Source organism: Lagenorhynchus albirostris, chromosome 19 (assembly GCF_949774975.1).
Source record: "Lagenorhynchus albirostris chromosome 19, mLagAlb1.1, whole genome shotgun sequence".
NCBI classification, from domain to species: domain Eukaryota; kingdom Metazoa; phylum Chordata; class Mammalia; order Artiodactyla; family Delphinidae; genus Lagenorhynchus; species Lagenorhynchus albirostris.
Genome location: NC_083113.1, coordinates 48,250,670 through 48,264,717, shown reverse-complemented (window position 1 = coordinate 48,264,717; position 14,048 = coordinate 48,250,670). Strand labels below are relative to the sequence as shown.

The following is a 14,048-nucleotide window of genomic DNA, read 5'->3' as shown; positions in this document are numbered from 1 at the left end:
TTCTAGAAGACTGCCAATAACAGGGAGGGATGGCCACAGTGCATTAGGTGGGAAAGCAGGGCACGAAACAGGATGCAGAGTGTGGCACCATCTGTGTGAAACCCACCACTTGTGCAATTCCATCCATCCCATCAACCAGCGCTTACCAGGCCCCTGCTGGAACAGAACAAACAAAAGAAAGAAACACAAATTCCTGACTTACAAGCTTAGGTGGGAAAGGGGTGGGGAGTTTATGGAAAAGAGTTAAAAATTAAAAAAAAGCAGGGGGCTTCCCTGGTGGCGCAGTGGTTGAGAGTCCGCCTGCTGATGCAGGGGACACGGGTTCGTGCCCCGGTCCGGGAAGATCCCACATCCCGCGGAGCGGCTGGGCCCGTGAGCCATGGCCGCTGAGCTTGCACGTCTGGAGCCTGTGCTCTGCAACGGGAGAGGCTACAACAGTGAGAGGCCCGCGTACCGCAAAAAAAAAAAAAAAAAAAAAGTAAAATATACATTACTACCAGCTAAGGAGTTATCATTATCATTGTTATTATTATTATTATTATTAATACCGAGGCAGGAGGGCCTCACTCCGAAGGGGACATTAAGTTGCTACCCAAGAGTTTGCCAAGCTATCTGGGGGGAGACGGTGTCCAGGGAGAGGGCACAGGGAGGGCAAAGGCCTGGTGGAGGGAGCCTGGGTGGCACCAAGAGCCGAGAGGACACGAGGCAGGGCGGAGAGGCCAAGGGTCCGACAGAGGAGGGCCCTGGTGAAGGTACAGGGCTGTCCCGAGTGTCTGCCAAGATGCGAGGTGGCAGCCGCCGGGCCTGAGTGGGGGAGGGGCGTGGCCGGTGAGGGAGGGCACGCGGCGGCTCGAACCCACCCGTGGCTGTGGCCTTGGGAGCCGACAGCTGGCCCGAGTCCTGCCCGCCCAGCACCCCCTGCTCACGGTTGCCAGAGACCTGGGAACTCGCGCAGCTGCGGGTGGGGGCGGGGAAGGCGGCCCCCGCAGGTGCTCGACTCCTGCTGGGGGCGGGGCCAAAGCTGACTGCGGCCGGGCGCGCGGACCTCCACCCGCCCCGCCCCCTCGCCTGGCGTTTCGACCAGACAGACTGCGCACTCCGCAGAACGCCCGATCCCGAGGAAGAACGCTTAAGCTCAGAGTGTTAGGTGCCCCCCATTCTCCAAAACGCCGGGCCCTGAACTTCCTGCCTCTGGGCCTTTGCCCGCTCTGTTCGCTCCCTTTAGAAGGTCCACCGCCCTTCCGGCCCCGGCCCGGGCCGTGAGCGCCTCCTTGTAGGCAGCAGTTCAGCCTTGGTTATGGCTGACCAGCGGCAAAGCCGGCGTCAGTCAGAGGCCATGGATGAGTCGATAGATCCCTGGACCCAGAAGTTGTTTAGCCAATCAAGTTTACAGTAAAGAGCATTTTCCTGGGTTCACTTTGTCGCTGATACTTTTCTCTCCCATCCTCGGGTTTGGAACCCTGCCTCATCTCTAGACGCCTGGAGCCCAGCCATCTCTGCTCATGCAAACTCCCAGGGAGAAGGTACAGCCTTGTTCGCGGGTTGTCTGCCACGTCAGAAAACCTTCACTCTGCACCTGTTACCTCGTTGCAGGTATGTGGCGTCTAGTGTGTTTAATGGGCAGTGCTGAAATCAGCCCACGAACAGGGGTAAATCAAAGAAAGTCACTCAGGAGATGACCCAATGCACGGGGACCCTCATGGGGTCGGCTCTCTCCCAGGCAGCCTGGGTTTGGGGAAAGAGCTTTGCTTGGAGTAGGGGGCCCTAATCCACTCCCTGCCCAGCCACCTCCTGGGATTTGGCCTTGGGAGTGGTGGTGTGTCAGGGTTCCAGGTCCTGACTGGGCGGCGGGGCAGTGCGCATGCGTCCCTCCAGGACCCGCATCTCTGAGACTGTGCCATCTTCTTCGAGGCAGGAACTCAGAAGTCAGTTTTCTTAGATGAAGGAGCTACTCCTCTTGAAGTTGTGCCACTGAGGGGGTCAAATCCCAACCCTCTGTTTTACTAAAAATAAGATATATTGAAAGTATAATTTACACATGGTGAAATGCACAGATCTTAAGTGAAGAGACGGATAAATTTTGACATATACATACCATAGCGTAACAAACGCCACAACCACGATATGAAGTATCATCACCCCCACCATACAGTATGCTGTCTTTGTGTCTGGATTCTTTCACTCCACCAGATGGTTTTGCGATTCACTTGTGTTCCTGCGTGTGTCAGCAGTGTGTTCCTTCTTATTGCTGAGTGGTGTTTCACTTCATAAGCACACCACACTTTGTGCACCCATTCTCCGGCTAGGACATTTGGGCTGTTACCCCTCCCCCACCCCACTCCCTTTTTGCTCCTTGTAATGAAGTGATTCTCAGCCCTAAACATAGGCAGGCAAGAAATGTAGGTTTCTTTATTTTTCTATTAGAGAATGAAATTTGAATTTCGATCCTTTATTCTGCCAGGAGTCTCACTGGAGAGTCTAACAAAGAGACTGTTTCTAAAGGTGTGGCCAGGGTTTAGGGAAACCATAAGGAGGTGCAGGTCAGCTTAGGGCTAGGGTTAGTGGGCCTGGAAACGCAAGAGTGGTTACCTGGCCCCTGGGGAGGGCGATATGCAAGGGGGAGGCCGCCAACAGGAGCTTGGCCTTTGTGGAAATCAGTGAAGACCACCCCAATGAGAACGAGTAGAGGCTGTTCATTCGGAGCTTGCTATAGCCTGGGAGTCAGGCAGCATCACTTTTCCATTCCCACCAGTAATGTATGAGGATTCCAATTTCTCCACAACCTTGCCAAAGCTTATTTTCCATTTAAAAAATTATAGGTGTGAAGGGATACCTCACTGTTTTTTTTTCAATTTTCAAAATTGTGCTAAAATACATATAATATAAAATTTACCATCTTAATCATTTTAAGTGGACAGCTCGGAATGTACTAAGTGCATTCATATTGTTGTGCCACCATCACCGCCATCCATCTCCAGAACTCTTTTAATTGAAGTGCAGCTGATGTACAATATTGTATGTTACAGGTGTACAATATAGTGAGTCACAATTTTTAAAGGTTATACTCCATTTATAGTTATTGTAAAATATTGGTTGTATTTCTCATGTTGTACAATGTGTCCTTGTAGCTTTTTTGTTTTTTCTTCCCCCCCCCCCACCCCGACCTCCCTGCCACGGCATGGGGGGAGGGTCTTAGTTCCCCTGACCAAGGATTGAACCTGTGCCCCCTGCAGTGGGAGCAGGAGTCTTAACCACTGGACCAGCAGGGAAATCCCCCATGGAACTTATTTTATACATAATAGTTTGTACCTCTTAATCCTCTACCCCTATATTGCCCCTCCCCCCAGAACTCTTCTCATCTTGCAAAACTGAAACTCTATATCCGTTAATCTCTATCTCCTACCCCCAGCCCCAGGCAACTAGCATTGAATTGACTATCCTCAGTACCTGGTATAAGTGGAACCATACGGTATTTGTCTTTTTGTGATTAGCTTATTTCACTTGGCATAATGTCCTCCAGGTTCATCCATGATGTAGCATATGTCAGAATTTTCTTTCTTTTTGGGTCTGAATAATACCCCATTGTTTATATATATATTGTTTATATATACCACATTTGGTTTATTCATTCATTGGTCAATGGATACTTGGGTTGCTTCCTCGTTTTAGCTACTGTAAATAATACTGCTATAAATATGGGTGTACAAATATCTTTTTGTAATATTTATTTAATTTTTTAAGTGAAGTAGACTTGATTTACAATGTTGTGTTAATTTTGCTGTACAGCAAAGCGACTCAGTTATACACATATGTACATTCTTTTTTTAAATTAATGAATTAATTAATTTATGGCTGCGTTGGGTCTTTGTTGCTGCACACGGGCTTTCTCTAGTTGTGGCGAGCTGTGGCTGCTCTTCGTTGCAGTGCACGGGCTTCTCATTGTGGTGGCTTCTCTTGTTGCGGAGCACAGGCTCTAGGCACGCGGGCTTCAGTAGTTGTGGCATGTGGGCTCAGCAGCTGTGGCTCGTGGGCTCTAGAGCGCAGGCTCAGTAGTTGTGGCGCACGGGCTTAGTTGCTGTGTGGCATGTGGGATCTTCCCGGACCAGGGCTCAAACCCATGTCCCCTGCACTGGAAGGCAGATTCTTAACCACTGTGCCACCAGGGAAATCCCTATACATTCTTTTTTTATATTCTTTCCATTATGGTTTATCCCAGGATGTTGAATATAGTTCCCTGTGTTATACAGTAGGACCTTGTTGTTTATCCATTCTATATGTAATAGTTTGCATTTACTAACCCCAAACTCCCACTCCATCCCTCCCCCATCCCCTCCCCCTCCCCCTTGGCAACCACAAGTCTGTTCTCTATGTCTGTGAGTCTGCTTCTCTTTTGTAGATAGGTTCATTTGTGGCATATTTTAGATTCCACGTATAAGTGATAGCATATGGTAGTTATTTGTCTTTCTCTTTCTGACTTATTTCACTTAGTATGATAATCTCTAGCTGCATCCATGTTACTGCAAATGGAATTATTTTGTTCTTTTTTATGGCTGAGCAATATTCCATTGTATATATGTACCACATCTTCTTTATCCATTCATCTGTCAGTGGACATTTAGGTTGTTTCCATGTCTTGGCTATCGTGAATAGTGCTGCTATAAACATAGAGGTGCATATATCGTTTTGAATTATAGTTTTGTCCGGATATATGCCCAGGAGTTGGATTGCTGGATCATATGGAAATTCTATTTTTAGTTTTCTGAGGAACCTCCATACTGTTTTTCATAGTGGCTACACCAATTTACATTCTCACCAACAGCGTAGGAGGGTTCCCTTTTCTCTACACCCTCTCCAGCATTTGTTATTTGTAGACTTTTTAATGATGGCCCTTCTGACCAGTGTGAGGTGGTACCTCATTGTAGTTTTGATTTGCATTTCTCTAATAATTATTGATGTTGTGCATCTTTTTTTTTTTTTTTTTTTTTTTTTTGCGGTACATGCGGGCCTCTCGCTGTTGCGGCCTCTCCCATTGCGGCCTCTCCCGTTGCAGAGCACAGGCTCCGGAGGCGCAGGCTCAGCGGCCATGGCTCACGGGCCCAGCCGCTCTGCGGCATGTAGGATCTTCCTGGACCAGGGGACGAACCTGTGTCCCCTGCATCGGCAGGCGGACTCTCAACCTCTGTGCCACCAGGGAAGCCCAATGTTGTGCATCTTTTCATATGCCTATTGGCCATCTGGATGTCTTCTTTGGAGAAATGTCTCCCTCCAGCCCCAGGCAACTAGCATTGAATTTGGCTGTTCTAAGTACCTGATGTAAGTGGGATCATACAGTATTTGATTTTTTGTGATTAGCTTATTTCACTTGGCATAATGTCCTCCAGGTTCATCCATGATGTAGCGTATGTCAGAATTTTCTTCCTTTTTGGGTCTGAATAATATTCCATTTTGTGTGTGTGTGTGTGTGTGTGTGTGTGTGTGTGTGTATATATATATATATACCACATTTTGTTTATTCATTCATCAGTCAATCGACACTTGGGTTGCTTCCATGTTTTAGCTCCTGTAAATAGTGTTGCTATGAACATGGGGGTACAAATATCATTTTGAGACCCTGCTTTTAATTCTTTTGAGTATATACCCAGTAGTGGAATTGTGGGATCATATGGTAAATCTATTTTTAATTTTTTTTTTTTTTTTTTTTGCGGTACGCGGGCCTCTCACTGTTGTGGCCTCTCCCGTTGCGGAGCACAGGCTCCAGACACGCAGGCTCAGTGGCCATGGCTCACGGGCCCAGCCTCTCCGCAGCATGTGGGATCTTCCCGGACCGGGGCACGAACCCGTGTCCCCTGCATCGGCAGGCGGACTCTCAACCACTGTGCCACCAGGGAAGCCCTATTTTGCATTTTTTGAGGAATTACCATATTGTTTTCCACAGTGGCCGCACCATTTTACATTCTCATCAAGAGTGCACAAGGGTTCCAATATCTCCACATTCTCTCCGATTCTTATTAATTTGTTTTTTTCTTTTTCTTTTTTGTTGTTCATATTAACCATCCTAATGAGTGAGAACTGATACCGCGCTGTGGTTTTGATTTGCATTTCCCTAAAGACTGGTGATTTTTGATCACTTTTTTATGTGCTCATTGGCCATCTGTATGACTCCTCAATATTTATAATCACCACTGATGCTGTAGGAACTTAGTGCCCCAGCCACACGACCGCCAGGGCCTGTTTCCACCTGCACTTCAGCCTCTGCCGCCTCCCATGTTAATTTGAGTAATTGTGATGCCACTGCGTGCCATGGGCCACCAGGTCTCATCTTCCCCGGCAAAGTTGTCCATGGACCACTCCAGTGTGTGAGCTAACCAATCCCAGAATCCCGTGTTCAGTGGTCCTGGGGCTACGGTTACTGTATCAGTCATGGTCGTGCCTGAGAAAAGGTGGCACGTTCAAACTGGGTTATTTGAGGAAAGTTTGAATAAAGGGAATTTTTACAAAGGTGTGGGCAGGGTTTAGGGAACCAACAAAGGATGGTGAGGTGCACAGGGTTCTAGCAACAATGGGGACACACCTAGAGCTGAAGGGACACAGCGGGAGTAGTTGTGGAACCCAGCAAGGGTGGCTGAGCAGACAGAGCCGCCTGAAAGGAGCCGAGCTGTCCGTGGCCTCTGCAGAGGGAGACAGCCAGCCCACAGCAGCCTCCCAGGGAGGGAACCCAGAGAATAAATACCCGACTTCTCTCTCCTCCCCCGTCTCCGGCTCTGACCCCAACAGGAAGCCTGAGAGCCTGGAAGCTGTTCTGCAGTCTCGTCCCTGAGGGCCAGTCTTGCTGTAGGCCAGCAAGGTGGAGAAGGATGGAGAGTGGATCTGAAGGGGAAAACGGAAGACATCCACAGCCATTCTTACAGCTCTTCTGTATCCCTTCAGATGCTGTTAGTAATAGAGCAGGTGGCTAACAGTGGCGAAACAACAGTGCTTTGCTTTTCTCACACAGCAGGGATCTGGAGGTGTGCAGTTGTAGGCTTTCGCTCAGCACTGGGCGATGGTGTGGTTCTGGTCGGGGTCTTTCTTCTCTGGTCTCAAGATGGCGGCCAAGGCGCCAAGCCCCGCCTCCCCTTAGGACTCATACGAAGTACAGGAGGAGAAGGGCTGGGCTTCTCCTCACCTCTTTGCCTCCACGGGATTATGTTCATCAGAGCTCTCCCCCCGCCGCCCCCAGAGCTGGGGTGGCGTGACGCTCCACGGGAACCCTCCACGGGGACAAGAAGGGGGAGATGGCTCTGGGTGAGTGGCAAAGGCTGTCCCTCCTTGTGACGGGACGGTCACCCTGCTCCCAGGGAGTACTCACCTCGTGGTCTGGTTTGAACGAGGGGATGAGTGGGGCAAAAAGGGATCCTTCAAAGTAAGAAACACACCAGCCAATGTGCACAAATCTCTGTGGGCCGGGAAGCGCTCCCTCCCCTGTGACACACCCTCCAAGGCCATATCCCTCCTGCACTCTGCTCCGCCAGGAGTTTACTTTCCCAACAGACCTCTAGAGCCAGTGGCCTCAGGCTGCTTCCATTTCCTGCTCTGGAAAAGTCCTCCAGGCGAGGAAAATACCTGCTTGGAATGAGTGAAGGAAAAACAAAATGGAACAGCAAATGTTAATATTTACATAAATTACCTTGGCCTGGAATTCAATATGGATTCCTTATGCTCAAAGCCAGGGCTGACATCCCTGGCCTGAACCCAGTCTGTTAAAATATCACAAAGCTTCAGACCCGGTTACCAAGCAGCTGCTGGCCCCAGTCTGTTTGCCCCCTGAAATTTGGCTGTCTCCGCCCTCCCCCAGAGAACAGGGTTCGGGGCCTCCGCGGGCCAGTCCCTGCCGAAGCCACTGTTCTCCCTGGTCAGAGCTTCTGCTCAACAGTGGTTAAATAGTTTGAACATCCCTCTGCAGAGAACACACGACTCTAAAACAAAATTAAATTTACAGCTCAAAAACAAAACTAAAGTTACAACTCAGAGACAAAACTTCAAAACTAATCAAGTCCAAATCAAGACCTGTGACATTGTCCTGTTTGCTCTGACCCACTTCTCCTTAGATGACCATGGCCCTGTGGCCGCAGAGCCCCGGAGGCCTTGGAAGCAGGTGCAGTTCACCCAGTCAGCACATTTTCCTTCTCAAACCGGCTCAGCAGTGAGGCCCAGGCTGGATTGTCCAGGGCAGCAGCTTCCCAGACCCTCTCCAGGTTTCTCAGACTCATCCTGTTCTTTTCTTGTTTGTTTCCTGTCTGTGTCTCTCACTGGGGTCTTGGACCCATGAGGGCAGGGGTGCCCTGTGCTCTGTTCCCGTGGGTGCTCCAGTGTCCAGATCAGGCGCTGTCCCAGGGGAGAGAAGGCACTTGTGCCCATGGTGCTGACAAGTCTTCTGGCCTCCACTTACGGCAAACGCATCACTGGTGTATTACCTACATCTGTCCTCTTCTCGTTGTTCTGTGACAATTAAAATCGTTTTTCTGTTTTCTCCATGTGTCATTTGATGGTGTGAAATCAAAGCCCCATTTTATATGAAACTCAAGCGTTATGCGGTGACCAGTTCCTTAAGTTGAGAATGATCACAGGAGAAGAGAATTCGGGTGAGCTCAGCGGCAGATAAGGGACAGCCAGTCAGCATGTTTGCCAGCCTGTGACCCGCCCACAGCCACCCATGGGGGTGATTCCTTCATGCCTACATGTGTCCTCATGCAGGCTCTGAAGCTGCTTGGCCGGGCTGGTTTCAAGGTGACCCTCTGGATGACACGGCGTCTCTGTATGATACTACACTTCAAAAAAGATTATTTATTTATTTGCCACGCCGCGAGGCACGTAGGATCACAGCGTGTGGGATCTTAGCTCCCCAACCAGGGATCGAACCCGTGCCCCCTGCAGTGGAAGCACGGAGTCCTAACCACTGGGCCACCAGGGAAGTCCCATCCCGAGTCTCACATTGAAAACCCTCTTCGATGAGAACGCGAGTCCCCCCAGTGATGACCAGCTGGGATTCTTTGGACCCCACGGTGGGGTTGCCTGTACTGAGGAGCTGGGAATCCTCCCTGGTGCACTGGGAGTGGCAGAGCCCCCGGCCCTGCGTTCTGGTTGCAGAGCTGGGCTCTGCAGGGCCTGAGCTCCCAGCCTGGACACTGGCCTTGCCCGCAGTGTCCTGGGGATGCCAGGCGTTGCCAAGTTTCCTGGGTGACATTGTGCCAGGGCAGCTGCCCTTTTTCCGGGGGCTGGATGTCCCCAGCTGAGAGCCAGTACAGGCTTCGAAGGGGGCTCGTCCCCCCCACCCCCGTCCCGCTTATCGCCCAAGGTTCCTGGATAACAGGAGGGTGGCTCTCAGGCCTCTCTGGCTGGGCTGGGCCTGTGGGGTCCCAGGGGATATAAAAGGAGCCGCTGGGGCAGGTGCCCCATATCTCCCTGACGGTAGCAGCATGGCTTTTCTCTGGCTCCTCTCCTGCTTCGCCCTCCTGGGGGCCGCCTTCGGTGAGTGCTGGGGCTAGGGGCGCCAGCCAGGTCTGGGAGGGGGCTGAGGAGTAGTTCCCTGAGCCCCTAATGGCACCGCAGCCAGGCCCCATCAGAGGCTGGAGGGGCTCTGTCCGGAGCAACCTGGGGGCCTGGCCAAGAGGGAGATCTGAGCTCCCTTCCCTGCTCCCTTGGGCCTCACACCCCGATAGGCAATCGAGCCTGCAGGGAGGAGAGGGGTCCTTCTGGAGCTTTCTGAGCCCTCACACCCTGCACTGGAAGGGTGGAAAAGGCCAGTCTGGGCCGCACCGAGATCTGAGGCCCCAGCAGTGGCTCAAGTTGGGGAGCTGTGGGCAGAGAAGGGTGTGGTAGCAAGAGCCCTCCCACGGCCTCCACCTGGGGTTTTTATTTACTCTTCTGGGCACTTGCTTAGCATTTCATTTTCTATTAAAAAAAGATGAAATAGTGAAAAATACAAAAAATAATATGACATCCATGTACCTTCCATTGGGATTTAGCGAATGTTCTCTTTTTCCAGATTTGCTTCAGGTATTTCTTTTTAAAACATAAAACAGATTCAGCTGAAGTCCCCTCTCCTCCTCGGAAGGTGATCCCTATTCTGAGCTCACTGTGTATCATTTCTGTGTGGGATTTTACAAATTTACTACACATTCATAAATCCATCAACACAGTATAACATTTGTAAGAACTTACACGAACTGTGTTATCCGCTACATCAGGTTTATAACATGCCTTTTCCCACCCGGGTGGTTTTAGATTTATCCCAGTTCATATGAAGACCCAGCTCGTTCACTTTAATCGCTGTAAAACACTCAGCTGTGTGAATACATCACAGCTGATATTCTAATCTTCTTGCTATTACAAAAAATTGGATTATGTTGATGACATGTGTTGGTGATAACAACCTTCTGTGAGTGGCTGGTGCATCCCCTTGTCCCCAGGGGCGGGATGCCGGTCCGGGCATGCGGCAAGGCCTGCATGACCCTCGGGTGGCCTGGCTGGTCGTAAGGGCTGTACCTGCCCAACTTTCTTTACTGTCGCCAAACTGTAAAACCTGTATGCAGGTGCCGAGAACTCACCTGGTCCTGACACAGCAAATGCGTCAGGGACACATTAAGTACACGTGACTTTTCTCATTGTTTTGTGACAATTCAGGTCCTTTGTTTTCAGTTTCCTCAACGTGTCCTTTTACGGCATGGAATCAAAGTCCCGTTGTATTAAATAATTAACTAAAACTTTATACAATGAAGAGTTCCTGAAATCTCTGGGACTAGTGAATTCAGTGTAAAACGTACCCCATCAGCTGTCGGAATTCTGGGTCCCCCAGGGGCTGGGGTTATCAGATTTGAATTCCATACCCCCCAGGCCCCACCAGTCTAATGGGTGAGCTTTGACTTGTGAGGTGAGATTGTTTGCTCCCCAGTTTACTGAGGAAAATGAGCATCGGGGATTCAGTGACTGGTCTGAGGCTTCACAGCAAGGAAGGGTGGGGCCTAGGAGTCCAGGCAGGGTAGTCCGATTACTCAGCCTGTTTTCTGCTCTTTCAGGCAGGGTGGCCCTGGGTGGGAGCAGCCCTGTTCCTCTGCATCCCTGGATGGGACACTGGGGTCAGCAGGCTGTATGTGGGGATCCTTTAGTCCACAGATGGAAGGCACCAGGAAAAGTTTTTTGGAGGAGGGGGGGAGTGTGGCAGAGGGTCCTGAGTCAGCCTGGGCAGCTGAGCTACAAACCAGGATTTCTGCAGACTGGCTCCGGGTCTCAAACCTTCTTCCTCGTCCCCTCGCCCTCCTCAGGCTGCGGGGTCCCTGCCATCGACCCTGTGCTGAGTGGCCTGTCCAGGATCGTCAACGGGGAGGAGGCTGTCCCCGGCTCCTGGCCCTGGCAGGTGTCCCTGCAGGTGAGGGGGGAATTCTGCACACGAGTAGGGGGATGCACTGGGATATCAGCCCAGCTGGGGGCTGCTGCCCAGATTGGTTTTGCTGGTGTCCGGGCAGGGCTAACCCTCCGATCTTCCTCTAGGACAGCACCGGCTTCCACTTCTGCGGGGGCTCCCTCATCAGCGAGGACTGGGTGGTCACCGCCGCCCACTGCGGGGTCAAGTGAGGGCCTGGGCTCAGGGTTCTGCTTCTGGCTCCAGTCTGGGGTGGGGGAGGGGAGTAGGGCACATTCTCAGTCCTCAACCCCCATGTGATTCCCCCAGAACCTCTGACCTGGTGGTGGCCGGGGAGTTTGACCAGGGCTCAGACGCCGAGAACATCCAGGTCCTGAAGATTGCCAAGGTACGCCCAGGCCCTGCTGGGCCGGCCTGGGATCAGCCGCGGGGCTCCAGGCAGGGGCAGGGGGGCGAAGACCCTTCGGCCGCTTGAGAGACAGGAGCCAAGCGCAGATGAGGCCGGTCTCAGGATTCTCATTCCGGGCTCCGATGGGTCTGTTTCCGCTGAATGGATTGCCAGGAAAGGAGCTGGTCTCCTTGAAACCTGGAGATCCCCGACTTAACCCAGGGCCTTACCTCGTCTTTCTGGGCCCCACCCGCAGGTTTTCAAGAACCCCAAGTTCAACATGTTCACCGTTCGTAACGACATCACCCTGCTGAAGCTGGCCACCCCCGCGCGCTTCTCCGAGACCGTGTCCGCCGTGTGCCTGCCCAGCGCCAACGACGACTTCCCCCCCGGGACGCTGTGCGCCACCACGGGCTGGGGCAAGACCAAGCACAACGGTGAGCGGGCCGTGGCCTTTCCATCCACGAGGCGTGTCCGGGGTAGGGGCGGCCTGAGCCGCAGGAGTCTCCAGGCGGGACACATGTGGCTCTTTTAAAAATGTTTTAGTCTAAATTCCTATACAGTCATCAATCTTTCCATTTCTTTATTTAAAACGCTCTCAATTAAAAGGCTACCAGACATGAATAAAAATGAGGGTTAATAATATATACGTAAATAGTTTCTGAAGAAACACCTAAGTACCAGCAAGTCTCGCCCCCTCTCACCTGCAAGGAGAGGGACAGCCCGGATTTCCCTCCAGACTGAGGAGGGCGGTGCGTCCAGCGCCCCTGAAGTCTGGGCCCGGAGTCCAGTGTCCTGGTCGGGTTCGGGCCTGAGCGCCCAGGTGCCCCCCACCGGCCCCCCACCGCCCCCCCAGCGCTGCTCCATCCGCAGGTTCTTCCTCGGTGTCCTGAGTTCTTCTGCCCCGGCCCCGGCCCCCGGCTGGTCCCGTAACAGGACAGAAGCAGCCGGGAAAGGGCAGCAGGAGGGAGGTGCTCCCTTGGGGGTCCCCTCCGGTGTCCCCGGTCAGAAGGACGTGCATCCCCTTCCCTGGGGGGGAAGGACGGCCCCTCCACCCACACACAGTGGCCGCCAGGGCCCAGGGCGCGCGGAGCTCCAAGGCAGGACCTGTTGCAGCAGCTGCTGGAAGCACAGTCCCCGCTGCCTGGTGTGGAATCGCAGAGGAGCCGCGTCCCAGACTCCCTGAAGGTGTCAGGGAAGGTTCGAAGCTCGGTGTCCACGATCATCGCGATGGAGGAAGACTGGGACCTTGCAGGGGGAGGGCGGGGCTCAGGCGGCCCCTGGTCTCTTCTCCCCAGGGGCGGGCTGGTGGCATGAGGGGCCCTGACCCCACGCCCTCTGTCCTTCCAGCTCTCAAGATCCCCGACAAGCTGCAGCAGGCGACCCTGCCCATCGTGTCCAACGCCGACTGCAGGAAGTACTGGGGCAGCAAGATCACCGACGTGATGATCTGTGCGGGCGCCAGCGGCGTCTCCTCCTGCATGGTACGGCCTGGCTCCGCCACCCTGCCCGCCCTCACTGCCCGTGCCTCCCCTGGCCAGGCCAGGAGGCCCACTCCTCTCTGCCATGGCCTGTCTAACTTCATGCCCTGCCCAGTGCCCCAGTGAAGGGCTGGACCAGACGCCCCTGGTGAGGGCCGGCTCTGGCCAGGTGTGGTGTGGGGCTTCCCAGGCGTATTTAATCTCACACCAACCCCACGAGCTGGACGCTTCAGCCTGTTTTACAGCTGATGGGGAGGCTGAGAGGATAAGCCACCTGCCCCAGGCCCTCCAGGAGTAGGTGGCAGGGCTGGGGCTGCCATCTGAGCAGATCTGAGTCTCCTGTGCACAACCACTGCGCCCCCACTTGTGCTTTGTCTGCACCCCTGGACTTGCCAGGTCAGGGCACACCAGGGCCCTGGTACTCCCTTTCAGGCTTGAATACAAGTCCTATCTCCTCCTGCAGGGCGACTCTGGTGGCCCCCTGGTCTGCCAGAAGGATGGAGCCTGGACCCTGGTGGGCATTGTGTCCTGGGGCAGCGGCACTTGTTCCACATCAACACCTGCTGTGTACGCCCGTGTTACTGCACTCATCCCCTGGGTACAGCAGATCCTGGCCGCCAACTGAGCCCAGGGCTCCTGCCATCCCAACCCTGAGAGTCCCCAATAAAAGCATCTGTCTGCACATGTCTCTCTGTGTGGCCTGGGCGACGTGGGGCTGCAGTGGTCCCTGTCACCCACTAAGGGGAGGTGTTACTGCTCCCTTTCCAGGCTGCCAGTACCC

At 53.0% G+C, this 14,048-nt stretch overlaps 1 protein-coding gene across 1 annotated transcript; it reads left to right on the top strand.

The window, feature by feature from the left end:
- Nucleotides 1–1,372: 1,372 nt before the first annotated feature.
- LOC132509439 (chymotrypsinogen B) lies at nt 1,373–13,892 on the top strand. Its single transcript, XM_060130486.1, has 7 exons — nt 1,373–1,593; nt 11,301–11,404; nt 11,527–11,606; nt 11,708–11,786; nt 12,043–12,223; nt 13,137–13,270; nt 13,731–13,892. The coding sequence occupies exons 1-7, from the start codon at nt 1,503–1,505 to the stop codon at nt 13,890–13,892; spliced, it is 831 nt and encodes a 276-aa protein (XP_059986469.1). The 5' UTR covers nt 1,373–1,502.
- Nucleotides 13,893–14,048: the final 156 nt, after the last annotated feature.

Bases quoted from the DNA above. Each gene is read 5' to 3' on its own strand.
- LOC132509439 (XM_060130486.1), top strand. From the start codon at position 1,503: ATGCAAACTCCCAGGGAGAAGGTACAGCCTTGTTCGCGGGTTGTCTGC. The intron at 11,607-11,707 runs GTGAGGGCCTGG...TGATTCCCCCAG, and splicing joins GCCGCCCACTGCGGGGTCAA to AACCTCTGACCTGGTGGTGG. The intron at 13,271-13,730 runs GTACGGCCTGGC...CTCCTCCTGCAG, and splicing joins GCGGCGTCTCCTCCTGCATG to GGCGACTCTGGTGGCCCCCT.